At 40.4% G+C, this 27,629-nt stretch overlaps 1 protein-coding gene across 4 annotated transcripts in view; it reads right to left on the reverse strand.

Annotated features, from left to right (window-relative positions):
* Window positions 1-27,629, reverse strand: part of Jakmip2 (janus kinase and microtubule interacting protein 2) — a 140,129-nt gene that overhangs the window by 15,679 nt on the left and 96,821 nt on the right. For 2 of the 4 annotated variants that reach the window (XM_055622774.1, XM_055622775.1), the window contains exons 4-18: window positions 26,989-27,198; window positions 25,162-25,260; window positions 22,782-22,928; window positions 22,048-22,188; window positions 19,822-19,878; window positions 18,912-19,031; window positions 17,683-17,811; window positions 15,883-15,966; window positions 15,139-15,201; window positions 11,821-11,919; window positions 10,843-10,941; window positions 9,973-10,026; window positions 9,123-9,188; window positions 4,674-4,742; window positions 2,063-2,140 (exon numbers count right to left, since the gene is read on the reverse strand). In XM_055622774.1, coding sequence (XP_055478749.1) covers window positions 2,063-2,140; window positions 4,674-4,742; window positions 9,123-9,188; window positions 9,973-10,026; window positions 10,843-10,941; window positions 11,821-11,919; window positions 15,139-15,201; window positions 15,883-15,966; window positions 17,683-17,811; window positions 18,912-19,031; window positions 19,822-19,878; window positions 22,048-22,188; window positions 22,782-22,928; window positions 25,162-25,260; window positions 26,989-27,198 — 1,515 coding nt within the window. The remainder of the gene's footprint in view (window positions 1-2,062; window positions 2,141-4,673; window positions 4,743-9,122; window positions 9,189-9,972; window positions 10,027-10,842; window positions 10,942-11,820; window positions 11,920-15,138; window positions 15,202-15,882; window positions 15,967-17,682; window positions 17,812-18,911; window positions 19,032-19,821; window positions 19,879-22,047; window positions 22,189-22,781; window positions 22,929-25,161; window positions 25,261-26,988; window positions 27,199-27,629) is intronic. The other 2 variants (XM_055622776.1, XM_055622777.1) reach the window with 1 other exon arrangement.

The raw sequence follows: 27,629 nt of genomic DNA on the forward strand, positions 1-27,629 counted from the left end.
GAACAGGCTTCTCTGTGAATAAATTCATTTTCTTTCTCGAGATCCTGCTCATTTAGACCCTTTTGTTTTTAGGATACCATCTGTCATAAAGACCACACCTTTGTACGGCCTTCCCTTTCCAAATGTAGCTGGGGATGAGTTTCCTTCCTACTTGACAACTCTGCAGCTGGTTGAAAGCATGTGCACAGAGGCTGTGGTGTTAGGAATAAGAGTAAGTAGGAAAAAAGTGCTTGAGATTGGAGATTCATTTCAAACATAAAACTCCATCTTCTTCACATGGCAATTCTCTGTGCTCAGAGATATCTTATGGTTTCTATGCTTTTTCCTTGAAAAAAAGGGGGGGGGGGAGAGCGGGACTATGATTCAAAAATGGCCTGGATTTTGGAGTTGCTCTGGTGTGTGTGTATGTGTGTTGGCTAGAGGTTGGCAGCCGTGTCTTCTTCAGTAACTTCCACCATGGTCCTTGAAATGGGATCTTTTAATGACCCTGCAGCTCACTAATGTGGCTGGCCTGGCTGGCCAGCCAGCCACAGAAACCCTCTTTTGTTGGCTTCCCTAGCAATGCTGTTGTAGTGCACAACACCACATCTGGCTTTTGCGTCAACACTGGGAACCGGGTCTTCATGCTTAAATGACCAGCACCTGAAAACCGGAACCATCCTCCCAGCACTTGGGCTCCTTCTTTTTGATAGACTGATGTTTATGGCTGCTCAAATGTCTTCCTGGGCCCTCTTGTTTGATAGATAAATTATCTACCATATACAATGTCTCTCTCTTTCTGTGTGTTTGTGTATTTGTGTTAGCCATTTCAAATACAGTCACCTAAATCTATTGTCTTATTTCCTTGTAATTCTGACTAAACTGAGTTGCAAAGTCCTGACAGGAGATGCTTTTCTCTTGCTCCTGGACCAAGCATATTTCATCTTTTGAAAATTAAATATGGCTTTCTGCATCAGGTCTCAACTGTTTCTTTCTGGAGCCCAGCCTAATTTGTTTTCTACAGGCAGGAGAGACAAGGGTAAAGGGGTAAGGATTGAAGAAAAATAAGTTTGTGTTTTATTTTCTAACCAGTGGCCCATTTTCATTCTCTCATTTTTCCATCAGTCAATATGAGAATCTCTTACTCATTTGGAGAGGGCAGACTAAATCATCCTTGATACAAATGGGGGTTCAGAGTTTCACTCTTTTCCCGACAGTTACAAGGGCATTATAAAAACCTATGCTAACAAGTTTTGAGATATCCCACTACTGTGTTCTTCATCTTCTGGCTTACTACTATGAACCAACAAGGCCGGAGGGGCATAAGTAGAGAAGAAGAACTGTAGTCCTGTGTCAGGGATTTTGCAGTACTCATTTTGTGGAAAGGAAGGAATCAGTCTTGATCCTCTGTAAGTTCTATAATCTATGGGGAGAAAAAGGCATGGCCTGCTCACTACCATGATGGCCTCACTTGCTGTGGCTGCATTTTGGGCCTACATCAGGCTATGGTTCCTGGAGTTAGAGCTACATTACAGCTTACTCTTCTACCAACTTGAGCAAGGGTTTAACTCTATAAGTCTTGTTTTCCTCATGTGAAATATAGGAATAATTATATAATCTGTGACTTCTGTGGTTATTTTAAATTTAAAGATGCATAACAGACACTAAATCCATTATTATTCTATTACTACATTAAATTTCCGAATGAGGATACTTGATTTAATAAATTCCCTTTTGGATCTACACTGGCATTCAGTATGTCTTTCGTCTAAATATTACCTAACAGCATAAAATTGATTTTAAAATAAATTAAAATCACATATAAAATAATTATATTATATATAATATATACTTATATTATAATAATTATATTATGTATAAGAATTGTATTATAAATAATAATACAATAAGACTATTATAGGCGCAACAATCTTGGGATTTCTGTTCCAAAGTTAAAATAGCTATTAATAACTGCATGCATGCTGTGAATTTTCAACTTTGTGGAATGACAAATTAAACAGGACATCTTAGATTTATTGTACAGTGATGAACAAGGGGAATGCAAGCTCCTTCCGGTACCTACCATGTATGCCTGGTCAAGAGCCTGTTTCCTGTAGTCTAGTTCTTCCTCCAAGTAGCCTTTTATTTTGCAGAACTGTTCCTACAGTAAAGGGTCACATTGACAAATTGAGATAGCAAGCTCAGTGAACTAGAAAATGATACATGAAAGCTACACAGATGAATGTTTTCTCTAGCACACAAGACAAATTACTAGTATTTGTAGAATTGTCTTCTGCTAAGAAATTAGTTCAGCTTTCACAGTCTCACACAAAGAATATGAAAATCAATAGCAAGAAGCATAAAAGGCATGACCATGTGGAACACTCTTAATGACTTTTAAGCCAATCTGAGAGTAGGCAATTAAGACAGACTTGAGATGGTGGCTGTCAAATAATACTTCTATCTGTACGAGTACACTTGGCTCTCTGTTTCTCCAGGTTTTTACCTAGAGACTCACCCAACTTTGGAATGAAAATATTTGGGAGAAACATCTGTGGACTATGAAATTTGCTTTTATCATCCCTTATAAACATGCAGGATAATAGGCACTTACAAAGAATTTACATTATAAATGGGAATAGTACAAATCATAATGGAGGGATGATTTAAATTCCTAAGAGGGTGTGTGGGTTATATGCAAAGCTGTGGCATTTTATAAAGAGAACTTGGGCATCTGTAGACTTTGGTGTTTTCAGAGGCTCCTGGAATCAATCCCCTGAGGACAGAGAGGACAGCTGTGTATTGTTATAACATCTTATTCTAAGAATGTCACGAGATTTGAAACAGGGATATTATACGGTAAACAAACTTAACTTATTCAAAATAAGTTAGACACAAATAACAGAACATTTTAACGAGTCAGGGTGATTCTGCCCGCACTGACATTTCATGGGTATTTATTAGCCCCTGTTGCAAAGCTAGTGTGAGCTGGGTGACATAAATCTGAAGGTTTTTGTGCATCATCGGTTCTTGTACACCTCTCAAGGCATGACCATCCCTGCCACTATTAGTTAAAGCTTTGTTTTGGGGTATAGCATATTCCCACGTGCAGGTCAATAATTTCTTTGGGTGCTTAAGTGGAGAATAAAGAACTCTGCCAGCTGATTGGAAGGTTGACAGCCCAGCTCTGCTCACTTCAGAGAGTATGCAGTAATGCTGCCGTGGGCTTTCCCAGCCTTCACTGGGTAGCAGTGCCATTGGGGCCCCAGAAAGGTTGACTGTTGCATTAGTAGTCATGTACTGAAGGAGCTTCAGATGGCCACTTTGAATATAAACAATTCTTACGTGCTTTCACTATAGGTCCTAATTTCTTGGTACATGATATTAGGATCTCTAAGACTATTAAGTCCTATAAAATACTAATTATTGTTATCGTAGAATTTCATGACTTGATAGGAACCTACTACATTTGTTTTAACAACGATCATTTAAATGGCATCTTGTTATATACATATATATGTATACATATATGTGTTATACATGTATATAACTATATATATGTACATGATGCTGCAAGTTGATAACCTATTAATTCCTACATTTGATAAATATGTTATTTTAAACTGTGTTAAAATATACATGAAGCAAAATTAACAGCTTAATCATTAAAGTACATATTTGTAGTGTGAAATACATCCATACTGTTATGAAATCAATGTTCAGAATTTTTAAATTTCTCAAAAGAGAAACTGCTCCATTTTAACAGCTCTATGTCTTTTCTTCCTCTCAACCCTTAACAACCATAGTGTGCCTTTTTTGCTATGTGTTTTATGACTCCACTCCTCACAGGCATGGGACGATGGTGCTTGCCATTGTGATAGCTTGTTTCAGCAATGTCATCACTGTTCATCTAAGTTGTGCCCTTCACCAGATACTGTGGGTTCCTGTTTGCAGATAGTGGCTGCAATTAAAGTGAAAGATGTTTCGGAAGAAGCCGAGGAGGGAGATCTGGATGGAAGAGACACTGTGTCCAACAGTTTCTTAGCCTAAACTAACATACACACACCATACTTTGTTCATCCATTCAATCACCAATAGATATGTTGGCTATAGTCACCTTTTAGCTATTGTGAATAATGTCACAATGAAAGTTAGGGGGTACAGTAACCTGCCAAACCCCAATTTCAGCTTTTTTTAATTTTTTTGCTGGGTCATATGATAATTCTATTGAATTTTAAAGCAACCTCCATTCCATTTTCCATATTTGTGCTCTTTCATATCCCAGAAAGGCCCTGGGTTCTCTCTTTTCCATGTCTTTGCTAATTACTGTTTCTACTTTTTTTTTTTTTTGACAGTAGCTATCCTAATAGACATAAAACAGTTTGTGGATTTTTAAAACCAGGCTTATACCCATCAAGTCTGTAATTTTTACTTGGTAATTATTCATAGCAGAAAAAAATTTTTCAGCTTGAGAGAAAATACATAATTTAATTAATCTCCACATTTGTTTTATAAATATTGTCAGTGTTTGGCATACTTTAGGGGAGACTAGAGCTTATCAGCTACTTGAGATTATCAGCAACTTCTGAGGAATACAAGTCACAGGAGAAGTTACAAACCCCCACCAGTGCCAGACAGAATACAGGTATCGTTCGTTTTCCACAATTCTATAATGTTTTCCTCTTTAGGCTTACCATGTCACTTTCCAGCTCCATCATTTTCTGGTGCAGAGCAGCCTCCGCCCCTTCAATCTGTTGGATCCACTAAAGGGTTAAGAACACAGAAATGTTCAGCATGATTGTTCGATGTGAAGTCTGAGTTGCTCGCTGGTGTGCTTGCTCTTTCCCCTTATAGCTCCGGATGCTGATCAAAACCTTGTTTAAAAACTTAATGTATTTTTATCTCCTGGAGTTTACAGAAAGTGCTACCATCTTCCATGTATCATTAATTCAGCAAATGTTCTCTGATGTCCACTATCTGTCAGCTTCTAGGGCTTCAGTGGTAACTAAGAGTAGCAAAGCTTTTATACCCATGGAGGATTTCTTGGGAACTGAAGTCTACAAGAATTAGGGATGTCTGGGGAAAATTGGAAGGGAAGTCCAAGGAACACCATGGTCAATAGCTCAAGGTTGGAGGGTTCAAGGGAGTGTTATATGAGTAAGAGTAAAATTTGAATCTATGAAAATGATTTCTGTAATGTGGTAAAGAATCATGTTTATATGAAGCATTTAAAATAAATCAGACAAAGAGTATATATTTCCTAATACTTAGAATGGCTGATGCAAACTGAGCTGTTTCTTAGGTGCCAATAGATTCATTCATTTACTTTTTTCATTAAGCATTTACTGATCATCTCAAGTTGGGGAAATAAACGAAGGAGAAACAAAGACCATATTTACCCTCCTGGGTGAATGGGTGTGATGGTTTGAATGAGAATGACCGCTATAGGCGTCATATTAATAATCATGTGGCTTTGGGTCCTATTGTAGGAGCATAGCCTATACATGGCTTAGTAGAAGCAATGATCAGAATGGGTGTCCATCAAGGTGAATGCCAGCTTAGACCTTATAGATTGGTGATTGTGCAGAGCTATGTGAGTTTAGCTTTCCTTTGCTATGTGGCTTGGAAAGGTAACCTGATGTCTCTTGAATCACAAATTTTTATATGCCAAGTGATATTAATGGTAATGCAAAATTTAACAATAAAATTGTGAGTTGACAATATATTGTATAAACTGAAGTGTCAGATTTTACTTCTCTTCAGTGCAGACACATGGCCTGACACACAGAGCTCATATGAGTCTACATTTCAGAGCTTTTGGAGAGACACCGTGACCAGCCACCTTCAGCTGCTGAGATCATGCTGGAAGACAAAAGGCATACGATGACAGCAGAGCTGTGACTTTCTCCTGTCTCTGACCATACACGTGGCCACTTCTTCAAGGACACTTCAGGCAAACCCCTACAGTTTCAGACACATCATGGCTTTTCCTGACTCGTCTTGCCGCCCCTTTGTCATTTCAGGCATTACACACCTCAATGCTACCCCTGTCTGTGAGCTGCAGACAGACCTGCACCCTGGCTCTGCTTTCTCACTTAAAGCCACGGCCTTTTATGGGAAGACAGATAGGATTTCACTTTTGCAGTTTTGTCTGGGCATACACGTTGGCTAAGATCATAATCCTAATTAGTAACTGTTGTCTAAATTTGCAGCCTTAAGATCAAAGATGACATTTAGAATAACCTGGGGCTAGAACCAAAGGAGAGTCCTTAATGGAGAAGATGACTCTAATCTGATTTGTAAAGGTCTTCACAAAAATCAATTACACACATAGTGAGCTCCTAGGGCAAGCCTGTGTCTCTTTCATGCAGCCCCACCACTTTCGGCCACAGTGTTAACAGAGAGCTGTTACCCAGTGCTTGTTCAGCTGGACAGTGTCATGGCAGAAAGACGTAAGGAAAGGCATGAACTAGATCACCACATAGCCAGTGGCCCACTCCCAGCATGCTTAGGGATTTCTTAAACTACATAAGCATCCGGGAAAAGGATGGTGATGAACTTTGGGTTCTAACTAATTCAATCAACTTCTATGTGTGCAACCTTGGCTAGAGCACCCGCTTTTTCTGTGTTACTGATTTCTTGAATAAAATATGATAATGGTTCCTAAATTCAGTGGTTATAAGAGGCTGGGTCAATAGAACCAACCCACAAGTGTTCCCAGTACTTGAATAGACCTCAACACACTCCCAGAGACCAGGGTAAGACTGATGGGCAGACCGAATGAGGCACACAAGGCTAGTTCTCATTTCTTTCCCTCCCTAGCCACACCTTTCATGGGATCAGCCAAAGTTTTATTTGCAGTCTCAAATCAGGGGTCTTTTATATCAAGTTAAAGTACTGTAACTCTCATGCCTTGAACTGAGTAAGACACTCTGACAATTTTTTTTTTCCTAATAAGCACTTAGAATGGCTGATGCAAACTAGCTGTTTCTTAGGTGCCAATAGATTCATTCATTTACTTTTTTCATTAAGCATTTACTGATCATCTCAAGTTGGGGAAATAAATGAAGGAGAAACAAATACCATATTTACCCTCCTGGGTGAATGGGTGTGATGTTTTGAATGAGAATGACCGCTATAGGATCATATGTTTGAGTGTTTGGCTCCCAGTTAGTGGAACTGTTGGGGAAGGATCAAAGGGCGTGGCTTTGTTGAAGAAGATGTCGCTTGGTGGAGGAGTTTTATCACTGGAGATGGGCTTGGTGGCATTAAAAGTCCAATATAAGCCCAGGCTATGCCTAATACTTGTAGATCAATATGTCAGCCTTCAGCTACTGCTCTAGTGCCATAACTGCTTGCTTGCTGTCACACTCTTCACCAAGATGGTTATAGGCTAATCCTCTGAAATTATAAGCAAGCTCCCAATTAAATGCTTCCTTATGTAAGTTGTCTTGTTCATGGTGTTTCATCACAGTAACAGAACAGTAAATGACTAAGATAGGTGGATAGAGTGGAAAACAGAAGTTTGACAATTTAAATACAATTGTCAGATCCCAGGGAGCAGAAAAGGGGTCACTGTAGAAACACCAAAAGCCCATCTGGACCTGGTGGACAAGGAAGGCTTCCCTGCATATGCAGAAGTACAAAGTTTATGATGCCAGGCAGAGGTGGGAAGGGAAGGTGTGAGCATCTAGGTAAAGACTTAAGGCCAAAGAACTAAGTGATGAGATGAGGAAGAGCAGAAAAGATTGAGAGTGAGCTAGGGAGGGTGGGAGAAAGAGAGAGAAGAGGCAGTGAGGGAGAGAAAGAAGAAGGAAGACGAGGAAGGATGGAGGGAAAGCAGAAAGGAAGGGGATAGAAGGAGAAGAAGAGAGACAGGAGGGAAATAAGGAGGGAAAGAAGATATGTATAGCGAGAGAGGTTGGAGGGGAGGGTTGCTGGAGGGATCAGTAGGTAAGGCTTGAATCCCAAAGACTCTTTTCATAAATTCTGAATTCTGGACCTTCTGTAGGAAAAAATAAGATGTTATTAGCTTTTTGGGGAGAGGAAAGAGAATGTGATCAGGCTTATAATTAAATTTGGATGAAAACAGGTTTTAAAAGAGAAACTTCTAGCATTTCTGTTATTTTAAGTGCAAACAGTTCGATATGTATTTTGTACAGAAGAGTAAGGCTTTTCTAAACCTCAAACAAACAAACAAAAACAACCAATTTTACAGTTTTCAGGGCTGCCATAAGTTTCTCTTATAATTTGATACCTAGCCCATATTAAAACTTTCCAAGTGAAAAGCAAGATACCATTAAGAACACGAAGAAGTTGTTTGCTTAAATTGATACCAATAAATGGATCGTGTCAATATTTTGTATTTTTAATTCTATAACAACACTTCGTTTTTTCCCTCTCCTTTATCTTTATGTCTATTTTTGAGAATTAGAACAATGTTTCTTAACCTTTAGAATTTGTATTTGCAAATTAAGTATTTGCATGTGACTTTCTGCTATGTGCATATTCTTTTAATTAATTTTTGGGAGAGATTCTTCTATGTCATCCAGGCTGGTCTTGGACTTGCCTCTCTGCATCCCACGTTGCGTGAGTACACGTTTGTACCATCACACCTACTTACGGGTTCATTCTTGAAACATTTGAGCACAGCCAGGAATCTGGCTTCCCTTTGCTGGTTCTCTTCCATCCGTTGTATCATTTACCAGGTTGAGACACAAGGGGTCAGCAGTACCCCAATACTGTTGGGCTTTCAGAGCGAGGCTCTAGTCACCCGGGACTAAGCCACAGATTCTATCAGATATGCTCACACTAAAGGGACAATCTGTAATTAAATTAAGTCTAGTTTCACCACATCTCAGCAAACACTTCTTACTGGCTTCCAAGTTTGCTAGGATTGCTTGAATAATGTAACTGAGAAGCTTTTCCATATTAATGAATGATCTATTTTACAGGTGACTTTAAAATTAAAGATATCTATCCATCCAAAAATGGTGCACAGACTTCTGTCTGTTCTCATGCTCCTGGGTTGAATCCCATTTGTTACATATTCAATAATGCACTCGGGGCAGGTGCTTCACTCTCCTTTTCTCAGACACCAAGCTCAACACCGGATGACTAGAAATGGCAGCTTCACTCATTACCTTCTCTGCCAGGGAGAGCACAGTGCTGGCCTGAATTATGGCCACCTGTTCTTCATTCCTTAGGTTCTGTCAAAAACAAAAGAAAGATGATAAGTTAAAAATGCTCATGACATTTACACCATGGAAAACATATGTGCCATGAACGCAGCATGCATGTGGATAGCCTCTGCGCATTCCTGCTCCTAACAATTCCTCATAAAGAGTTCGTGCAAAGTCTAGTGTCTCACGTGACTGTACAGAGACCTCATTAGCAGGCACAATAATCAAACCCAGAATAGAGGAGGAGCCGTCTCCTCACAGCAGTTCTGACAAGCTTTCATTGGTCCTTATTTTCAAAAGGCAAAATGGTGCACATTCCTCATTGTACTGGGTACACCATTCATCTTAGGCTACCATGAGCCGTGCTGCCCCTGGATTAATAGCCCGTGGCCCTGCTTGGAGGGAGCTGTTAAGATGGAAAAAAGACTGTAGCCTCCTGCTTCATTTTGTGGGGGTTGCCAACAACCCTAGCGCTCAGCACCCTGCTTCCGACTGCCTGACTGATTAATTTTACACTGGATGCCTGTGAGCAGCAGTCAGACAGTAATTAGCTTTAATCACTGCAGATGTGCTCTGCATTCCAACCTGCGCCCTTTCTATGAAAAGCCCTTTCCCACATCTCCTTTCTGCAGTCATCTTCCAGTCATCTCTGTGGTTGCTTTGGCACGTGGGATTGTCTCTGGGGAGGTGCAAGCTTAGGTAGATATGCTGCCTTACTTGCTATTATTTTATGTCTGACACACCGGCAAATATTTCTTAACTCTGTCCAGGCCAATTCACCTTCTCCATACTTAATCAATGCGCTACTTACCCCATTATCACCCAGGATATCAAGCTGCTTTATGAGATCAGGGATGTTGACATCCTGCAAAATCAAGGAGACGCATTCAGGCCGGGCACAGATGTGGCCGAGAAAAGGATACTGGAAGCAGACATACTGGGCAGCTCAGAGTGGAAGCAGGAAGAGCCGTGCAGAGGGCAAAGGGACCAACTAGAAATAGCAGGGGGAACCCCAACTCTACCTCAGGAGGGAGTCCTCATGTTTTTCATGGGGACTGCAAAGCAGCTTATTTTCTGGAGAACAGAACCACACCAGCTCACCCTTAATGTTTAAAATGTGTTCCACTAGGTGCTAGAGGAACGGTCACATTTGATCTAGTAAACGCCATTCTATAAAGCCTAAGACACCCCCCTCCTCCCCAAAGAGGCAGAAATCCTCCTACACTTAAATCCATCAAAAGCAACAATGGCTTTTGACGGCCTTTTCGATGGCTTCAGAAGTCTCTCCTCACTCAAAAGCTCCATGACAATGAATTCCATAGCACCTAGGAAGCTATAGTAGAGGGCCTAGGGATGTGGTCTACCTGGCCAACTTGAAGTATGTTTCTTGAAGCACATAGTTTATTTGTATTTCCCCCAGGTAACTAATACCATTTATTTTAATGCATGCTTTGATCCTTCACCATTCTTTATGTTACTATGATCTAAATGACCCTCCTTTGTTCTTTTGTAAATCTGTTAAACATTTATTTTACATCCTATTGATTTTCCAATAGATGAATGGCTGTTTTTGTCCTGTTGTCGAGGGATTGACATACAGAGTGGCCATGGGCAGCTTTTCCTTTCCCAGTCCTGTGCTTTCCTGATGTCTGCACACACAGAAGATCTGATGTCTCCCTACCTTGACACCTTCTTTCATGCAGTAGATCTGCAGAGCGCTCACACCGTCTGAGAAGGGGTGGATTTGTAGATTAAATGGAGGGGATCTCCTCTCTCTCTCCTTGAAATATTTAAGAGAAAAAAGAAATGACAACCAATTAAACGCTAAGCCAGTTGTCCCTTTAAACTGTTTCAGCCATTTATCAATGTGTCATTTGGCCAAAAAAAATAATAATAATAAGCTCAAGATGTACATGCCTAAATTGAATGGAAGAGAATTAAGCAGTCAACCAAAAATATGGGAGAAAAATTTATAGACTGTGCCATCCAACCTTGAAGATTTTTGTTCAGGGAAATGTGGAAAGTGGAGATGCAATTTAAACAGTATGAATATTTATACCCTTCAGATAGCACAGGGTGAGCCCGCTATGAAGGTTTATGGCGGCAAACAGTCTCTGCACATTTGAGCCTCTCGTTCTTTATAGACAAAATATATAGGCTGCAAGGATGTTCATGCTTCTCCCCTGGAGTACACTGATTGCTAAATTTACCTCCAGGCCTCATCTGAAATACCTCACTGTGAAGACTATCACTGGCAAAAATAACAGAAATCCAGACAGGGATTTGTCATCAATGAGATTTTGTAGAATATAACGAAAGTGTGGCACAAAGTATATTCTATTTAAAAAAAATTCCCCAAAACAAGCATGCTGAGTTTGGCCTGACTAATGCAGATGTTTTAAAATCAATCACCCAGCTGTTGGAATAGCACTGTCCCTGTGAGGACAGTCCCAAGCTTCCCCGAGATTTAGCATTACCAGTCACACAGCATGGACAACGTTTCCAAGGTCTTTAGTCTTGACTCTCACAGCTACATTATCCTGATCTAACTGTGGGGTCTAAAGAAAAGCTAGCCGCTGAAATACTTAATCCAGGCCCTGGGCCCTAACACGCTCTGTGTGTGTCAGTGTCATTAGGAGCATCTGCAGCGTTTCCTTACTTCTAGTTCTAGGTTGCGAAACTCCAGCAGCTCATTCTGGTCTCTGGCATCCTGCAGTTCTTGCTGTAGCCGGTGGTTCTCTGCTTCCTGTTTCTCTATCTGATAAAGTAAACCTTGGAGTTAGGTGAGCACAGCCAGGAGTGCAAGCATGGATAGCTTTCGTCCATGTGAATAAGATTTGCTGTAGACCATGACAAATAATCCCAAAGGCTTGGCTTTCCGTGTAGCCATCTTCCTGCTAGTTTTGGGAGGCACAGAAACAAATGCCAAGGAGAATCTTCCTCTGAGTATGAAGGCTAGAGCTCCTCCACACAATGAGTTTGAAACACTCACATTTCCCATGCAGGTCAGACACAGTGTGCCAGGAACAGATTTCAGGGTGTTTATGAAGGACATTGACACTCATCTCTGAAAATACTAGTTCTCGCAGGAATAATTTTACAGCTTATAATTATATAAGTTTGTGGCTACAACCTAATCAAGTCGTGCCCATCACCTCAAACAATGCTTTGTATGGTGATAAGATCTGACATATATTTTTGTAGGAATTCTGAAATACATAATACTTGCTTTAAACAGCTCTTACATATAAAACTGAGAGTTTCAGTTGCTAAGTAGAGTGATGTGATACTACATACAATGATATTCTAAACCTTACAAAACTGCTCACCACTTATTCAGTATTAAACGTTGCCAGTGGTGTCTCTGCCCAAGGCAGGTATGAATAAGCATGCACACATGTGCTCTCTCTCTCACACACACAGTCCTGATCCACACTATGATTCCAGGAGCTTTCTCTGTCCTCATCTACCTGGAAAACACTCCTCTATCTTCTTTACTATGGAGGAAATCCTTCCCTTCCCTGAATGGCAAGATCTACATTCCATATGAACCTCTGCTGGCCCAAACATTCAGGAACGGCACCTCTTTCTTCATCATCCCATGGGCCGTTTGTTGTTATCTGCTTTTCTCCCCCTAAGATAGGACCTCTCTATGTGGATCAGGCTGGCTTCAAACTCGAGGCCTCCTGTGATCCTCCTGCCTTAGTGTTACAGCAGCTGGCACTATGTGCGCACACTGTCATACTAGGGTACTGTATGACTTCTCAAGAGCATCCCTGTACAGCCTGAGGAGGTGTGGGGCATGGGATTAAGTCATGTGTGGACCACTGTGCCTCCCTCGCCACCAGGGCTCATGTCTGAGACACTTGTTGATCTTAAGAGATCTGATAATCTTTCAGTACGGTCTTCTTTGTCATAAACTATAGAGGAATCAATACACACAGTGACATTTTAAAAGCTTAAATGTAGAATTACAAAAACAAGGGCTTTAATGGTAATAATTATTGCTTTGCAAAACATATAACTGCAAGTAAAATACATAGGTTCTTTTCTGTGACTTTTTTTTTTTTTTGAGTTAGAAGACATAACTCAAAAATTCTTCTTGGACCAAAGAAACCAAGAGACTAAAGGACATCAGAAAGCATACTGGGAATCGTTTGCGTGATGAAGGATTGTAACAATGCATCACTGGGCATCTCTGAGATTAGTAGGGCAACAGCAGCACAGCAATGGTGAGGAGCTATGTGACATTCATTAACATGATTAATAAGGGTGTTATCCACCAAGCACCCTGTCAATCTCTTTCTGTGTCTCTCATTTGTACTTGCCCTTACCCTGTGTGTGTGTATGTGTGTGTGTGTGTGTGTGTGTGTGTGTGTGTGTGTGCATATGATAGAGACAGAGAGAGAGAGAGAGAGAGAGAGAGAGAGAGAGAGAACACCTACATGGGCATGGTACTCAGGGAGGCCAGAGAGGTGCTGAGTTACTCGTGCTGTTAGCTACCTGCTGTAGGTGCTGGCACTGAACTCCAGACAAACAGCAAGTGCTCTTAACTGCTGATCCATCTCTCCAACCCCTCATCATAAACATCTGGAGTCTAATGACATTTCAGACTCTTTAATGACTTGGCTCAGATTACAAAGGACATTATCCTTTTAGAATCTTATACTGGATCTGTGATAGGATATTGGGGGAGATCATTAGATCTGGTCTGATATAATTAGAACAGCCATTCACAAACTTTAGTTCATTGATTGGACTGACTTTTTCTTTCTCTCCCCTTTTTTTCCTATTTACCTTTTTATAATTTCTTTTGTGATAGGGAGTGAACACAGAGCTTTAGGTGTGCTAGGCAAGTGCTTTACTGCTGAATCCTTTTTTCATTTTTCTTCTGAAACAAGTTACCCAGGCTAACCTTGAACTCACTTGGTAGCCTTGGTAGACCTTCCAGTTCTGATCTTCCTCTTGAGTAGCTACACACTTGTGCTACCAGGCCCACCTAAATGCATTTTTTAAAATAGAAGCTTCAGGGTCTGAATTTGGGGCTCTTGCCACCTCCATATTTCAGTTCTGCCTCATCTGGAAAAAGGCAGGGTGCACCAGCCTTTCCAGACTATATGAGAAGAGGACCACCTTATCCTTCTCACTCTGACCAGGGCAAAGTGGCCATTTTTACTAGTTATCAACTAGACAAGATTGGTGGGAGTGAGGAGAAATAATTTCTACATAATTTTGTATTAAAATAGAATACTTTCGTATTTTAAAAAAATTTTTAAAGTTTATTTCCATCAAGTATGAGATTAGTTTTTAATCTTTCATTCGACTACAGAAAGCAAGTACCAAAGGAAAAGTTTCCTTTAACCTTGAAATGTTCTGTGCTGTTAAGCTGCCTCAGATCTAAAGCCTGTGGTTAATTATATCTATTGGGTAGAAATGTATCTTAGAGTGCTGACCTGTTTCCTGGACATGATAGTTTTTGTTTTGAATGCTTAAAAAAAAAAATCAATCCCTTCCTTTAAGGAGTAAAGGAAAAGAAACAGCCAAGCTTAGCAAATATGTTTAAAAGTGAGAATATCATCTGTGTACACACAGATATATTCTGTCACTTTCTTACGCAAAACAGCATGTGCAATGAGGAACTTTTGGGGGTGGGGCAAGTGAACAACCACACAGGAGATGCTCGTGTGAATGTGTGTGCACATACACAGATATCCACACAACATATGTACAGTACATACACATGGTTAACAAATTGGCGGGGCACAGGAACCGCGCCCTCACAAGTCTGCAGCCATGCATGAGTGCCGCACAACTGATGTTGATGGCGGTGATGGGTGGAGCACGCAGCGGAGGACAGAGCAGCAGTGGGAAAGCCTCCCCTTCCCTGGCCCCTGTGCCACTCCTGAGAGCAACCCCTGCTGCTCCTGGATCATCATTTTTCTCCTCTGCCCCACTAGGGTGGTGCGCCCAAACATACCTTTTCTAAAAGCTCCTGGTTTCTCTTAATGAAAAGTTGTTTATCTTCTACCCAGTGTGAATCCTGTTTGACAAAGAATATCGCGCAGTCAGCATTTCAGAGTGCCACGAAGAAGTATGTGTCCTCAAACCAGTTGGCCAGAGCCGTGTTCTTTCCACCCAGTTTGCCTGCACGGAGTCACTGGTTCTAGTGAATGATGCCCACCCTTGCCAGCTACCTTTTCAAAGACTCTGGGGCGAAAGTTGCCAGGAAAAAAAAAATCAGCGCTCTTTCCATTGTCACTCACTGCCTCTATCTTTCCCTGTCTGAACAATCCAGGACCAGCCTTCTGGGGACTCAGAAGTGACCACACAGGCAAAAAGTGAAACAGGTCAGAATGCACACGGGCTCAATACATATGAATGGAGAACATTAAAATGCAGAACCATATATGTAGCACAGAGGCAAAGAATGCAGCTAGGGGAGGGCAGCACACTGCCTTTGCAGTAGTGGTGACAGCTCTAGGCCTAGTTGACTGAGCTCCTCTTCCTCTGGCCTCTCTCCTGCCCAAATTCATTCACCGCTGCGGCTGGGTTTGCGCTCTGGAAGAACAACGCCTGGGATGGGGACAGGTTACATTCTGACACAGTTTGAGAAAGGTCACTGTGGTGAGCCAAGACATGTCCTGGGGGAGGCCCAGTCCTAGGGTGAGCCAGAGGAGAGTCAGGGTGAACCAGCTGCAACTGCAGAGAAGCTAGCACCCACCTGCCCTTTCTGAGCCAGCGTTGCCTCCAGATCTTCAATTTTAGCCTTGTACCTTTGCACCTCTGCCTGGAGCTGCTCTTGTGCCTGGGGAGATCAAAAATTCCAGGGAGTGAAATGGCCATTCGGTGCATTGAACTTTACTAGTGCTCGACAAGTTTGTGTAGGAGAGGGATTTTCAAGATAAAAAGCATTCTTCTCGGTTGCCTTCATGCTCCAAGAACACCTAAAGCATTGAACAATCTTCCTTATGATCCCATTTGTTATCAGGCTAACACTCACATTCTAGCTGGCCATGAAGCGATTCCCACCACACTCCAGCCTTGTCCACAAGACTCCACCTCTGACCTGAGGTGACATCCTGAATCCTTGCTGACCACTCACCACTGCTCTACCTGCTTAGACAAGCTTGTTTTCTGAGGGGAAAATGAGCCTTACTTTTCTCTCTAAGTTCTAGTCATTCTTTCTGAGCCAACTTCGTGTTCTGGTACCTACATCTAAAATTGAAAACTTTCTTTTCCTGGCCATTCCTAGGGCAGTATGAAGGGTTAGCAAATACCAGCTGTGAAAACCACAGAAATTATATAGCATTGGGGCAAACACATGAGTATAAGAGAACATCTCTTCCTGACGTTGGATGGTATGCCCTAAATCAAAGTTTAGTTTTAAACGTGCATCTGTCCTTGTGTATTAAAAAAGAGAGACCTGTTATACCTATCTACCTTCTAAGCTTCTAAGAGTAGTTGCCGTGGCGCCTCCTAGCACACTCTGATCCCTCCCAAAAGAAGACTGGAACAACACCCCTGCAGAGCTGTACGTCTTTATTTCTCTTGCCAAAGTCCATAAAGCAGGGTTTGTTTGTTTGTTTGTTTGTTTTTGGTAGTTCTGACTCTGCGGTTTGAAGGTTGGGTTCAGGTCCTAGCACTAAGACCCCAGGTGAATAATTTAACTTCATCATGTGCATTTAACTTCTACTTTATCATTTCTTTTGTAAATACGAGAAAAATCATAGTCATATGGCTGTTTAGCACTTTCAGCTCAAAACGTGGAACACAGCAAGGACTGACTGAACAAACAAACAAACAAACAAACAAACAGATTTCTTCCTCTTCCTTCCCTCCTTCTTTCCCTCCACTCTCTTCTTCCTTCCCCCTTTCTTTTTCTTTTTTTTTTTTTTGAGAAAAGCCTATGAGTGACCTTTATGACATTCTAGAAAGAACATGGATTGAGTCATGTTTGAGCAGTAATCCATACTAGCTGTGTGACAGTGATAAAGTTCGTTAATCTGTCTGGCTCTTAAACTCTTCTCTTATAAAACATCTGTCCTAGGGTGCTGTTACAAGGATTCATTGAAATATTGTCTGAAATTCTTACTGAGTTGTGTATGTTATGTTTTGTAGTTGTTAATTCACAAAAGAAAGTGGGTAATCATCGATTATGAAGAATAAAATAATTATTGTTTTTTTAAAGAAGGGACTTTTAAAAAAGTGGATCATCAAAATCCAATATGGACTAACCTAGAAAATGTAAGTTCTCAAATGGTGAAAATAAGAACTACACGTTCAAAAAAACCCCTGCACATTCAAATATCTTTAAAGGGAAAAAAAAAAACCAACACATTAATCTGTGCTGGTTCTTATGTGTTTAGATCTGAAGTTTGTTTGAAAAAACAAAAAGGTCAAACGCCACAGAGGACAAAAGGGCACAGAGAAAGCTGTGCTGCTCACGTTTTAATGGCCACACTGCTTTTGCGATGCAGCCTGTGCAAGTTAATTGCGGGCTCTCCTGCAGGTCCACACTCACCTTGGCTTCCCTTTCAGCATCTATGATGCCTCCTGTCTGCTCCTGCAAGAGGGCATATGCTCTCTGGAGGGCTTGGTACTCTTTTGTTAATTGTCGAAACCGTAGTTCAGATTCTTCAGCAGCTAGACTCTTGGGGTTAGAAATACAAAAAGTCCAAACGTAATTATGTTATGTCTGCATCGGGTGTTCTGTGTGAAAAATGACATTTGCCCACCTTTGTAAGGAGCTTATGATTTATTTGATTTTGTTTATAGTTTTGAATTATGGGTAAGAACATAAATATAGAATATGTTCAAAAAATAAGTAAGACATTGTTTTAATGAAAGAAACAGTTCTTTATTTTTACATTAATGACTACTTTCCATTTGGCCTTGAATAATACCCAATTTTGGATTCAAATAAGAGGACATAGCCAACATTTGGGTCTAATTTTAGGCAAGGTACTTAAAGCTTGACTCTCATTTCTTTCCATGTACTCAGAATCACAAATAAATCACTAGTTTATAATTATAAGCCATCCCTAATAAATCTTAAAGTCTCTTCTCCGCTTTAGAACTTAAATTTGGGCCTAATTAATCATCACTAGAGAATTTGGTCTTCATGTAGGATGAGGGCTGGGGATAAAGTTTAGTCAATAAAGTGCTTACCTAGCATGCATAAAGCCCTGAATAATCCCCCAGCATTGTGTGTGTGTGTGTGTGTGTGTGTGTGTGTGTGTGTAGCAGTTGTGGTCATCTTTAATCTCAGAACTTGGGAAGTAGAGGCAGGAGGATCAGAAGTTGATGTACACCTTCAGCTGTTTAAGGAGCAGGGACAGCTAGCATTACATGGACCCCTGAGGGGCTTCCTTCCCCTGACCCTGACTTAGTAGTAGTGTTCATTGTAGCTGAACCCTTAGTATCATTCTGATGAAAGTGGACTTCACATAATACTGCCTCAGACGGAATCTAAAAGTCTCCTGGGCTGGCTCACCCTTTCAGCCTTCCACAGATGAAGATTTTTGGAAAGTCACTTTTATTTTGAGACAAATAGCGCAATTACAGAGCCAAGGTTCGAGAAGTCTCTAGAGTGATCACATAGCACCGGTGATGCTTACTTTCAAGAGTGATCAAAGCGGAGTGTGATCTCAGTGTTGGTCGCTGTCACAGGATCACTTTGCAATTTTCCTCCCCATTAGAGGGATGATTTGGTAATGACATCATGCAGGACTAGAGGAAGAAAGAACTTACTTCATCCAAGTCATCATCTGGGGTAGCAGGTGTCCTGTCTGTTCTAAAGGAGGTCATGGATGATGTTTCTGAATCCATAGAGTCCTCATCATAGCCAATGAATGGATCCAAAACAGGCCTCTAAGTGGAGAGAAAGTTTACACTGACTATATGACTAAAATTCATGAAAGATACCATAGTCCATTCACTAGCACAGATCCAGATGAGCATAGAAGTCATGTGCCCTTTGCTGCTTCTTTGGTGAAATACACACACTAGCAGGAACACAATACCTATCCATCCCTTCCCCACGTTGCTTCACTTCTGACATAGACATGGGGAATGTATCAATATTTGGCTGACTTCCGAAAGTCATCGTAAGGTGTTCACCTAACATTCTATGTCATGATGAAGTAATGCATTTTACTTTTTTAGCATTTAAAATCTGCTCAAGGGGCTTTGAAAATGGAGGCATCCACATGAAGGAGATCCTGGGGTCTCAACTCTGGTTACCCAACCCCACATCCAAACCAAGTGACATACGTGTTAAAAAGCGAGCCCAGAAATCAAAACCGTGAGGCTTTTGTGCATTGTGAGAGGCTATAAAATAATGGCGGACTGAGAATGTTGTTACCAATAGTATTTCCCAAGTAATAGTACTGCAAATGCAATTGGTCATAGGACAGGTATCAGAAACCAATATGATTCAATGTAAGAGATGATCATGAATATCTCTTACTCGTTCTTAGAGTGTGACCCACCCACTTGTCAGAAAAAAAACTTTTAACATTAAACCCAAGAGATTTTTCTTTAGACAACACCTGCTCATGCTTTCCTGCAGTTCAAGAGCGTCTGGCTTATCGCAGCTTTGCAGGAAGGTTCCTTGGCATGCCTCCCTTTCCTGGCTCTTTGTCTCAAGTTTCCCCCTTACCTTGATTGGCTTTGAGCTTCTCCTGTGCTTTCTCCTGCGGATGAACTTTTCTCGATCCTAGAAAACAGTTAGGACTTTTCAGACTCAAAAGTTGCTGCACATTTCCCAATCATTTTGTTGTCGCTTTCTTCTGCCCACAGAGGCCAGAAGAAGGCACTGGATTCAGGAGAGCCTCAGTTGGAGGGGTGAGAGTGGGGGTCAGGGAACAGAGGTCAAGGGCTGAGTTATCTCTGCAGCCCCTTGTTTTGTTTTTCAAAGAGACAATTGTTCTCCCCTGAAGGATTCTGTATTTTTTACCTGAAGTATGATTTTATTTCATAAAATTTGGTAACTTTTCAATATGATATGCCAATTTATTCATAGCATGTCTATTATACTTTTCCTGCCATTTAATTAAGAAGTCTGCTGTGTGCTTTCATTTTACATTTAAAAACAAATTACACTGAAAACAGAGTCCCACAAGAAGTAATTGCTATGTTTCCAATGCCCCCAATTAGTTTGCATTTATGGTGAGAAAACATTTCCTTTTTCCATGTTGTCACTCTCTAGCATAGACAGGTGTCTCTTGACTATTTTAGGAGCCTGCTTGGAGGCTGCAGCTTGTGAGTGAGGCAGAAAGCCAAGCACCAACAGCGGGTTGGAGTCACCTGGCTTTGTTTCTCTTTCACTTTGGGAGAGACGGTTTGGTTTTCCGAGAAACCGGGTGAGCCAGCAGTGACCAACTCTGTGACTCATATGCTGTGAGCGTAGATACCGGGACAACCTGGGATTCAATCATTAAGTTCTCCACGTTTTTACTGCAAATCTCAAATATATGGAACTCCCCGGTCAATGAGAAACGTACAGCTTAATTTGAGGTTGTTTAAAGCCAGGTATGTCCCTAGACCACAGACTACATGAGGTTTAGGAATCAGCAAGGCAGGAACAAGTGACCCAGGCTTCATACTCAAAACATTGACATTTGGACTTTATTTTTTGCTATTATGTATATAGATATATCATATATATCATGTATCATAGATATCATATACATCATATATACAGATATGATATGTATATATATATACATATATACATATTATATGCATGTATATTATATACATATATATATACATATCTATATACATATATAGAGATATGTACATATCTATATATGTACATATATATGTGGGTGAGATGTTATTTTTTTTCTCTCTAAATTGGAAAAGAAGAAATTACAAGCAGAAACTTTGAAAAAAAAATCCCAAACTTCAGTACATATGTACATATCTATATATATGTATATATAATATTTGTACATATAATATATACATATATACATGTCATATCTGTATATATGCATACAGATATAAATATATACATATATATACATACATATATGTAATTTTGTTCATACATCCTCATTATGTCTGAAACTTAAAATTTACACATTATATGCTTAGATTACTCTCTTAATCAAGGGGGTGCACATTATAACATACATGAACAATGGACAATTTTTAAAGTGTGAGTAGCAATTAATTACAAACAGAGGTAGAATCTCTTGCTCCTAATGCCTGTGAATCATCTTGTTCACCTACTCTGGAGACTATTGCCTAAGAACCATGATTAGTTCAAGTCTACAGGCTTTGGCTTATTCTTGAAAGAGGAGGAAGCAAAGGTGCCATTCTTAGAATAAAGGCAAGGAGGGGAAGAAGAAAGCCTGAAGGCTCAAGAGGTCTTCTTCCATAACACTGCTAACAGGAACCTCGACCAGATGCAAACAGGGTAGCAGTAATCACCTAACCAGCAGGTACTGAAGCACCAATCAATCAGAAAGTGTAGACTGAAGTTCCTGTTTTATTCCATAACTATGATGATGCTCTTTACTCACAAAGCCTTTCACAGAGTGCATATATCTGTGTTTTTCGAATTGCGGAGCTTCAGAAACCTGATAGTGGAAGACAACCTGCTCTCTATACTTCCATGACAATGAACCTGAAAATTCCTTTAATATGGCTTATACCTAGGCTTCCAAAGTAGCTGGAAAATGGTTATAATCAGAAGATATGAAGCCGCTTCATCATATAAAACATGTTGGGATAGAATTTCTTGTACATAATTACACACTGAGCATATGTATGGGCATTTGGAGTTAATCCAAAACTATTAAGTGCTTTCTTATGTGTTGGCTGTTGGCTATCCACCCTTGAGAACAGATCTGGGTTCACAGATGGCTTCACCTACCCTTGTGAGCTCATCAATGATGTTCTGCTGCTCAATGACCTGCAATTTTAGAAACTCCGTCTCTTGTTCTTCATTTGCTTGGTCAAGGTCGTTCAGAGACTTCAGTTTCTTTAATGGTGGGTGAGATGTTATTTTTTCTCTCTAAATTGGAAAAGAAGAAATTACAAGCAGAAACTTTGAAAAAAAATCCCAAACTTCAGTCATTGATATATTTGTAGAAATTGGGCTCCAGTTATTTTTAATATTGTCCCACTGGGTGACATACACCAACCCAAACCCTCAAGTACATCTTATCTGCTTTAATACATTGACGTCCTGGCAATATTATGGAAATTTCTATAGCTATCTTATCTTGAAGTGTTTTCAGGAATGTACTATCATATCATTCATTTAATACAAGCAATGATATTGACTTCCCAACTATTAAATTAGAAGGCAGGCATGACCTCACTCCATATTTTTGTGGCTAGTGAGCCACATGGAAGCTTTACTTCTCTATATCCAAGTATACAAAGAGTGAGTGCATTCCTGGAAGAGCTCGTTCAGTTCTGCATGGTTAGAAACCTAATATAATTTGGAGGCAGGACCTTCCCTTGCTTTCTTCTTTAAAGTTTTCTTGCTTACTCAAGAGAAAATCTAAGCAGCATATAAGAGATAACTTCAGAAAGAACCCACTAAGTCAGGAGTAACACTAAGAAGGAAGCAGGAAATTTTGCAGAGTCTGTGATACACACCATTTCTGAATTTTCCTTGGTTACCGCTTTTAGTTTCTCTTCCATGCGTTGCAAAGACACCATCAATTCATCATTTCTCTTGGCGAGGCACTTGTTCCTTTCCAGGAGAGGTTTGCATTGTTTTTCCGTTTCCCGGACGCGTTTTAGCTGGGTATAAATGAATGAAAATTTTTTTCTGGAATCTTGAAGGAAGTAGGGCAGGAGGGGGTCAAAGGTGAAAGAGGAAAAGTACCCCTGCAGTCACCCTGTGTGTCACAGTCTTGACTATTACATTTCTGTCCTTCATTTGATGGATCAATCTTTTCTAGTTTCTTCTCATGAACATTTTTTCTTTCTTCCCTCCCTTCTACCTTCCTTCCTTCCTTTCTTCTTAATAAGATAGTAGACTCAGAACTCCTATGTAGACCCAACTAGCATGGAACTAACAGGAATCCACTTCTGCCTTGGCTGTGCTTTGATTTAAGGCCATGATGCTTGCCTCTAACAGCTTATCATCATATTCCTGCATCCTGTCCTGTCTGTTACCTTGATAGAGATGCCACAGATGCTGCTGCTGGCAGTGGCCAGAAGAAGCAAAAGTTCTCTTCTTCTCTTTGACTTTCCTCTTCTTGCTCACCCATGCATGTCCAAAGCCACTCCTTGGACCAGGACTGACCTCTCATTGGCTCAGGGGTACACAGCAGTTCATGTGTTTAGCACAACCTGGTTTCAAGTGTTTCCCTCTCCAAGTACACTACCTCCACAAAAGGTCTTGCTGAAATATCCTCACTCTCAGTAAGGCAGCTTTTGCTTTTCTGTTGTTGTTATTTGGGGAACCGTTCTATAGGTCATAAGACGCTTAGCACCATCCCTGTCCTTTATGCGTTAATAACTCTTAACACCTTGCCATCTGCAATGGCTACATAGGTTGCCCAAATTGCCTTTTAGTCTAGAATCACTGGACTGAATGTACAAATGATGCCTTGTAATCATCAGTAGTCCTTCCTTCCATTTTCAAAGCCCTTCTGATGGTTGAGGTATTATAGGCCAATCTGTGTAGATAAATTGGACTTCCATGTTGAATTTCTAATGATTACATCATTCTTTTTATAATCACAAAAAAAAAATGGTATCAGAAGATTTCAAAAATAGTTGCTCCTCTTATGGAAATCTATTATTTGGGAAGAAACTGAGGAAGGGGAAAGTTACCTATGCAAACTAAAACCAAAACCAAGACCAAGACCACGACCACAACCCAACCCAAAAACCTCCATTTGTGGTTCTCAGCGATTCCCCAGTTCCAATCTAATCTCCATTTGAAAACTCCAGTTTTCCAATGAAGACAAACACATTGGCTTCATTTTTTATAAATAATTTGGCAGAACACTTAGCTCAGAAATTGAGCTACACACTTTCTAAAAAAATTTTTATGGTATTATTTTTTAAGTGGAACAAAATAGCAATGCATTAATAAAACTCACAACTTGAAGTGACTAAAAGTCAGATCAGAGAATAACAACAGCCCAAAATTAAAGGAAAGGCTAAAATAACTTTTATATAAACAACTCCACTAAAGTGTAATACAATGTGACAAAATGTCTAATTTCAAAACATTCTAATGTTAATAGGAAAGCAAAGCAGAGTAGAAAAAGAACAAAATGCTGAGGGTAAATTCTAAAGGAAGTCCAGCTGACAGCTCCGCCACCTCATTAGGAAAGATAAAAATTAAAACAAAAGTCAGAACAAAAACAGAACACCTCACAGATGCTGGAATGACTGAAGTGAACAGTTATCTCTGTGTGTTGACCCTTAGGCCTTCACGCATGGGACACTGAGAACCTAAAGTGTAACTTAGGAACCAGCTGAAGGTACATTGGAGGAGCCAAACTTCTACACCCAGAGGCAACAGGCACTTTTCTTCATCACTGATAAAATAGTAGCCCTCGTCCTTAACAGCCTGAATGTGTGTAGAAGCTCTATAAATACCCCATAAGAATGACTGTATATACTGAAATATGTAAACTGGATGCTACAGAGCAACAAAAGGAAAAAAAAATAATTCACACGTAGCTCAGTGGGAGACTGTCACAGAAAACATTGACTAAGCCAAAGCAGCCAGGCATAATATGCAACCATGTTTTAAAATTAATTAGACATGGGTGATAGACACTTATGTTTAAGATGCCATTGTTAGCTGGTATTGGATGGGAGGGAGTGGACTTGGTCATTTTCCACTTGGTCATTTGGAAGGTAGTTATGTGGGGCAGATACTTTGTGAGTATTTATCGTGTTCTACATTATTACTTGCTCAATTTCCCCCTCATGATCAACTATACAACATAATGCATACTTTCATAGCACGATGTCTAACAGAACACACGATAAAAACAGTACAACTTACCAGCTCGTTTCTCTCATCTCCCAGTAAGGTGTTCCTGTCTTCTAGCTTCCTTATGGTGGCATTCAATTCAGCTATTCTCTTTTGATTTCTTCGCAAATCCTACATGTGAGAACTAAAATGAGGATCTCTTCAAAAGTACTTTTCAAAGCCTGGAATATCATTCAAGCAAGTAACAGGCTCCTTTCTCTCAACTTGGCCCATGAAGATGAATGTTCTTGCACTAGGGGACTGGTAACCCTTTCTAACTCCCAACATTTACTGCTGGGATAAAGACCAAGGCTGGTTAAAACCACAAATGAATTCCACATGGCAGACAGGCTTGAGGCATGGAGAAAGTGACAGAAGGTTGAAACAGTTTATCAGAGCTGTTATCATTTGACCAAGGTGAGGTGAGAACTTCAGGGAATATCTTCATGTCTCAAATGTCCATTACTTCCTGTGACAGAGACAACTGCCTGCTATTACACTTAGCTACAGAGGGGACAAATTAGAAACTGGACATGGAGCTCTGTGAATTTCTGTCTACTTCTGGAGAAAAAGGTCAGGAAACATGTAAGTGAGGACATGTGCAAAAGGCAGAATATTCAAAATAATCTAGAATAAAATATTTTTTTTTTCCAGTTATAACCAATTGTTAGGAATCACACAGCAGTAACTGCTTAATTCCGGTGCTATATGATTACGTGCTATGTGATTCTGGTATTGTTTATTTTGTTAGCACTCCACTGTTGGTGGAGCGGATTCACACGCATTGCATCCCTGGAATCATCATGTCCTACAGGATTCTGCAGAACAGGCCAAAAATGGGGGGGAGGGGAGGGTGTCCCATGTCAGGCTAGGTCTTATGGTAGATAGCAGTCACCAGAACTATGAAGGCTAATTAGGTACCGAGTACAATGTTCCGCTTTCTCTAAATCGAGTCTTCCAACACTCAGAGCAGCCTTGCAGAAACCACCATGGCCTTCAGCTCACATCCAAGGACGCTGAACAAGGAATTGCTCTGCATAAGACAGCTCAGCTAATGAATTTGGACAGATCTAAATCTAAAGTCCATTTCTGTGGGGGGGGGGTAATCACGCTATATCACATATAGGTATTAATCAAAGAACTAGAATTTCTGTGTGACATTCTAGATCAGTATATACTTCCCACCGCCTGTTAGCATGTATGTGTGTGTGCACGCACGCATGCATGCACCCTGAAACCAAATTCATGAGTTACTCATTACTTTGTTCTCTATACTACTCTGGAACTAATTTTTGTTTTTGAATAAGATATTTTTATATTTTTTGCAGATAAATCATTTGATAGCCCACTACATGTCTATCACCCATCTGAAAATAATCTTTCATATAAAATCATGACAATCTAGTAGAGTAAGTGGCAAGTTCATTCAGTTGGAGGTTTTCGTGCTATGGCTCTGGATGGTTGTCTTTCTTCCTGGTATACACCCAACCTCTGAAGATGGTAACTGTCTTTGACAACTTTTAATCCAGTTGTTCACACATGGGGATAGCACCAATCTTGACAATAGGCAAACATTTTCATTTAACTTATGGTTCCTGTAACAGATTCAAGTTTAGATAGATATCACCAGGCGAGAGAAGTTCCGTGAAAGATTCAGAGACACCTGCAGTTCTCATGTGGTCTGCCCACTTTGTTGTCTGAGAGTCTAGAAAAGCCTGTTCCCAAGATACTCGCTGGTTTTATAGTAAGAGGTAGAATTGATTACTTTGTACTTATAAATAGGAAAATCGTTTATGTGAAAAGCAGAACTTGAGAGCTAAATAAAAGATGACTCCGAAGTTATGACTTGAGGAGACTTACCGGGCTGCCGCAGTGTTCAGAGCCATCGCCCGCCCTTCCTGGAATCTCTCTCTTCGGACTGCTCATGTTACACTCTGCCTCCTTGACAAGGAAGAGCTGCTCATCCAGAGCCTCCTTCTGCAGCTGGAGTTTCTGTACATAGCCTGTCTGGGTCTCCAGCTCCTTTTCCAGGGAAAAGATGATCCTGTCCTTGGCTTTGATCTCATCCATCTGAATTAAACAAGAGCCAGGACATCTGATTTAACTATGCTGTAAATGAATCTCATTTCACTATGGGAAGCCCACCTCCTTCTTGGCCACGCAGAAGAGGATCCTCGGGAATCTGATTAGTGCACTGAACTCACAAACAACATGAAGCAACACTGAGTAATAAAGGGCTATATACATCTCTTTCTCTTCTTTTGCCTCTCCTCCCTCTCTCCCTCTCTCCCTCTCCTTTTCTCTCTGATATATCCTGATTGGGTGTTGTCCTTACATACAGTGTTTGAAATGGTCTGGGTTGATTGGAAAAAGCCAGATTTAAAATGGATCGTTAGCTTCAAGAGAGATAGATCCAGAATGTTCTAATATGATGTTTCTCAGGACAAATAAATTATTTGCTGTCTTTTTCAGGGAACAAGCATTCGATCTTGATTCTAGTA

The sequence above is a fragment of the Psammomys obesus genome, unplaced genomic scaffold (assembly GCF_907164565.1).
Source record: "Psammomys obesus unplaced genomic scaffold, mPsaObe1.curated_primary_1811, whole genome shotgun sequence".
Classification (NCBI taxonomy): domain Eukaryota; kingdom Metazoa; phylum Chordata; class Mammalia; order Rodentia; family Muridae; genus Psammomys; species Psammomys obesus.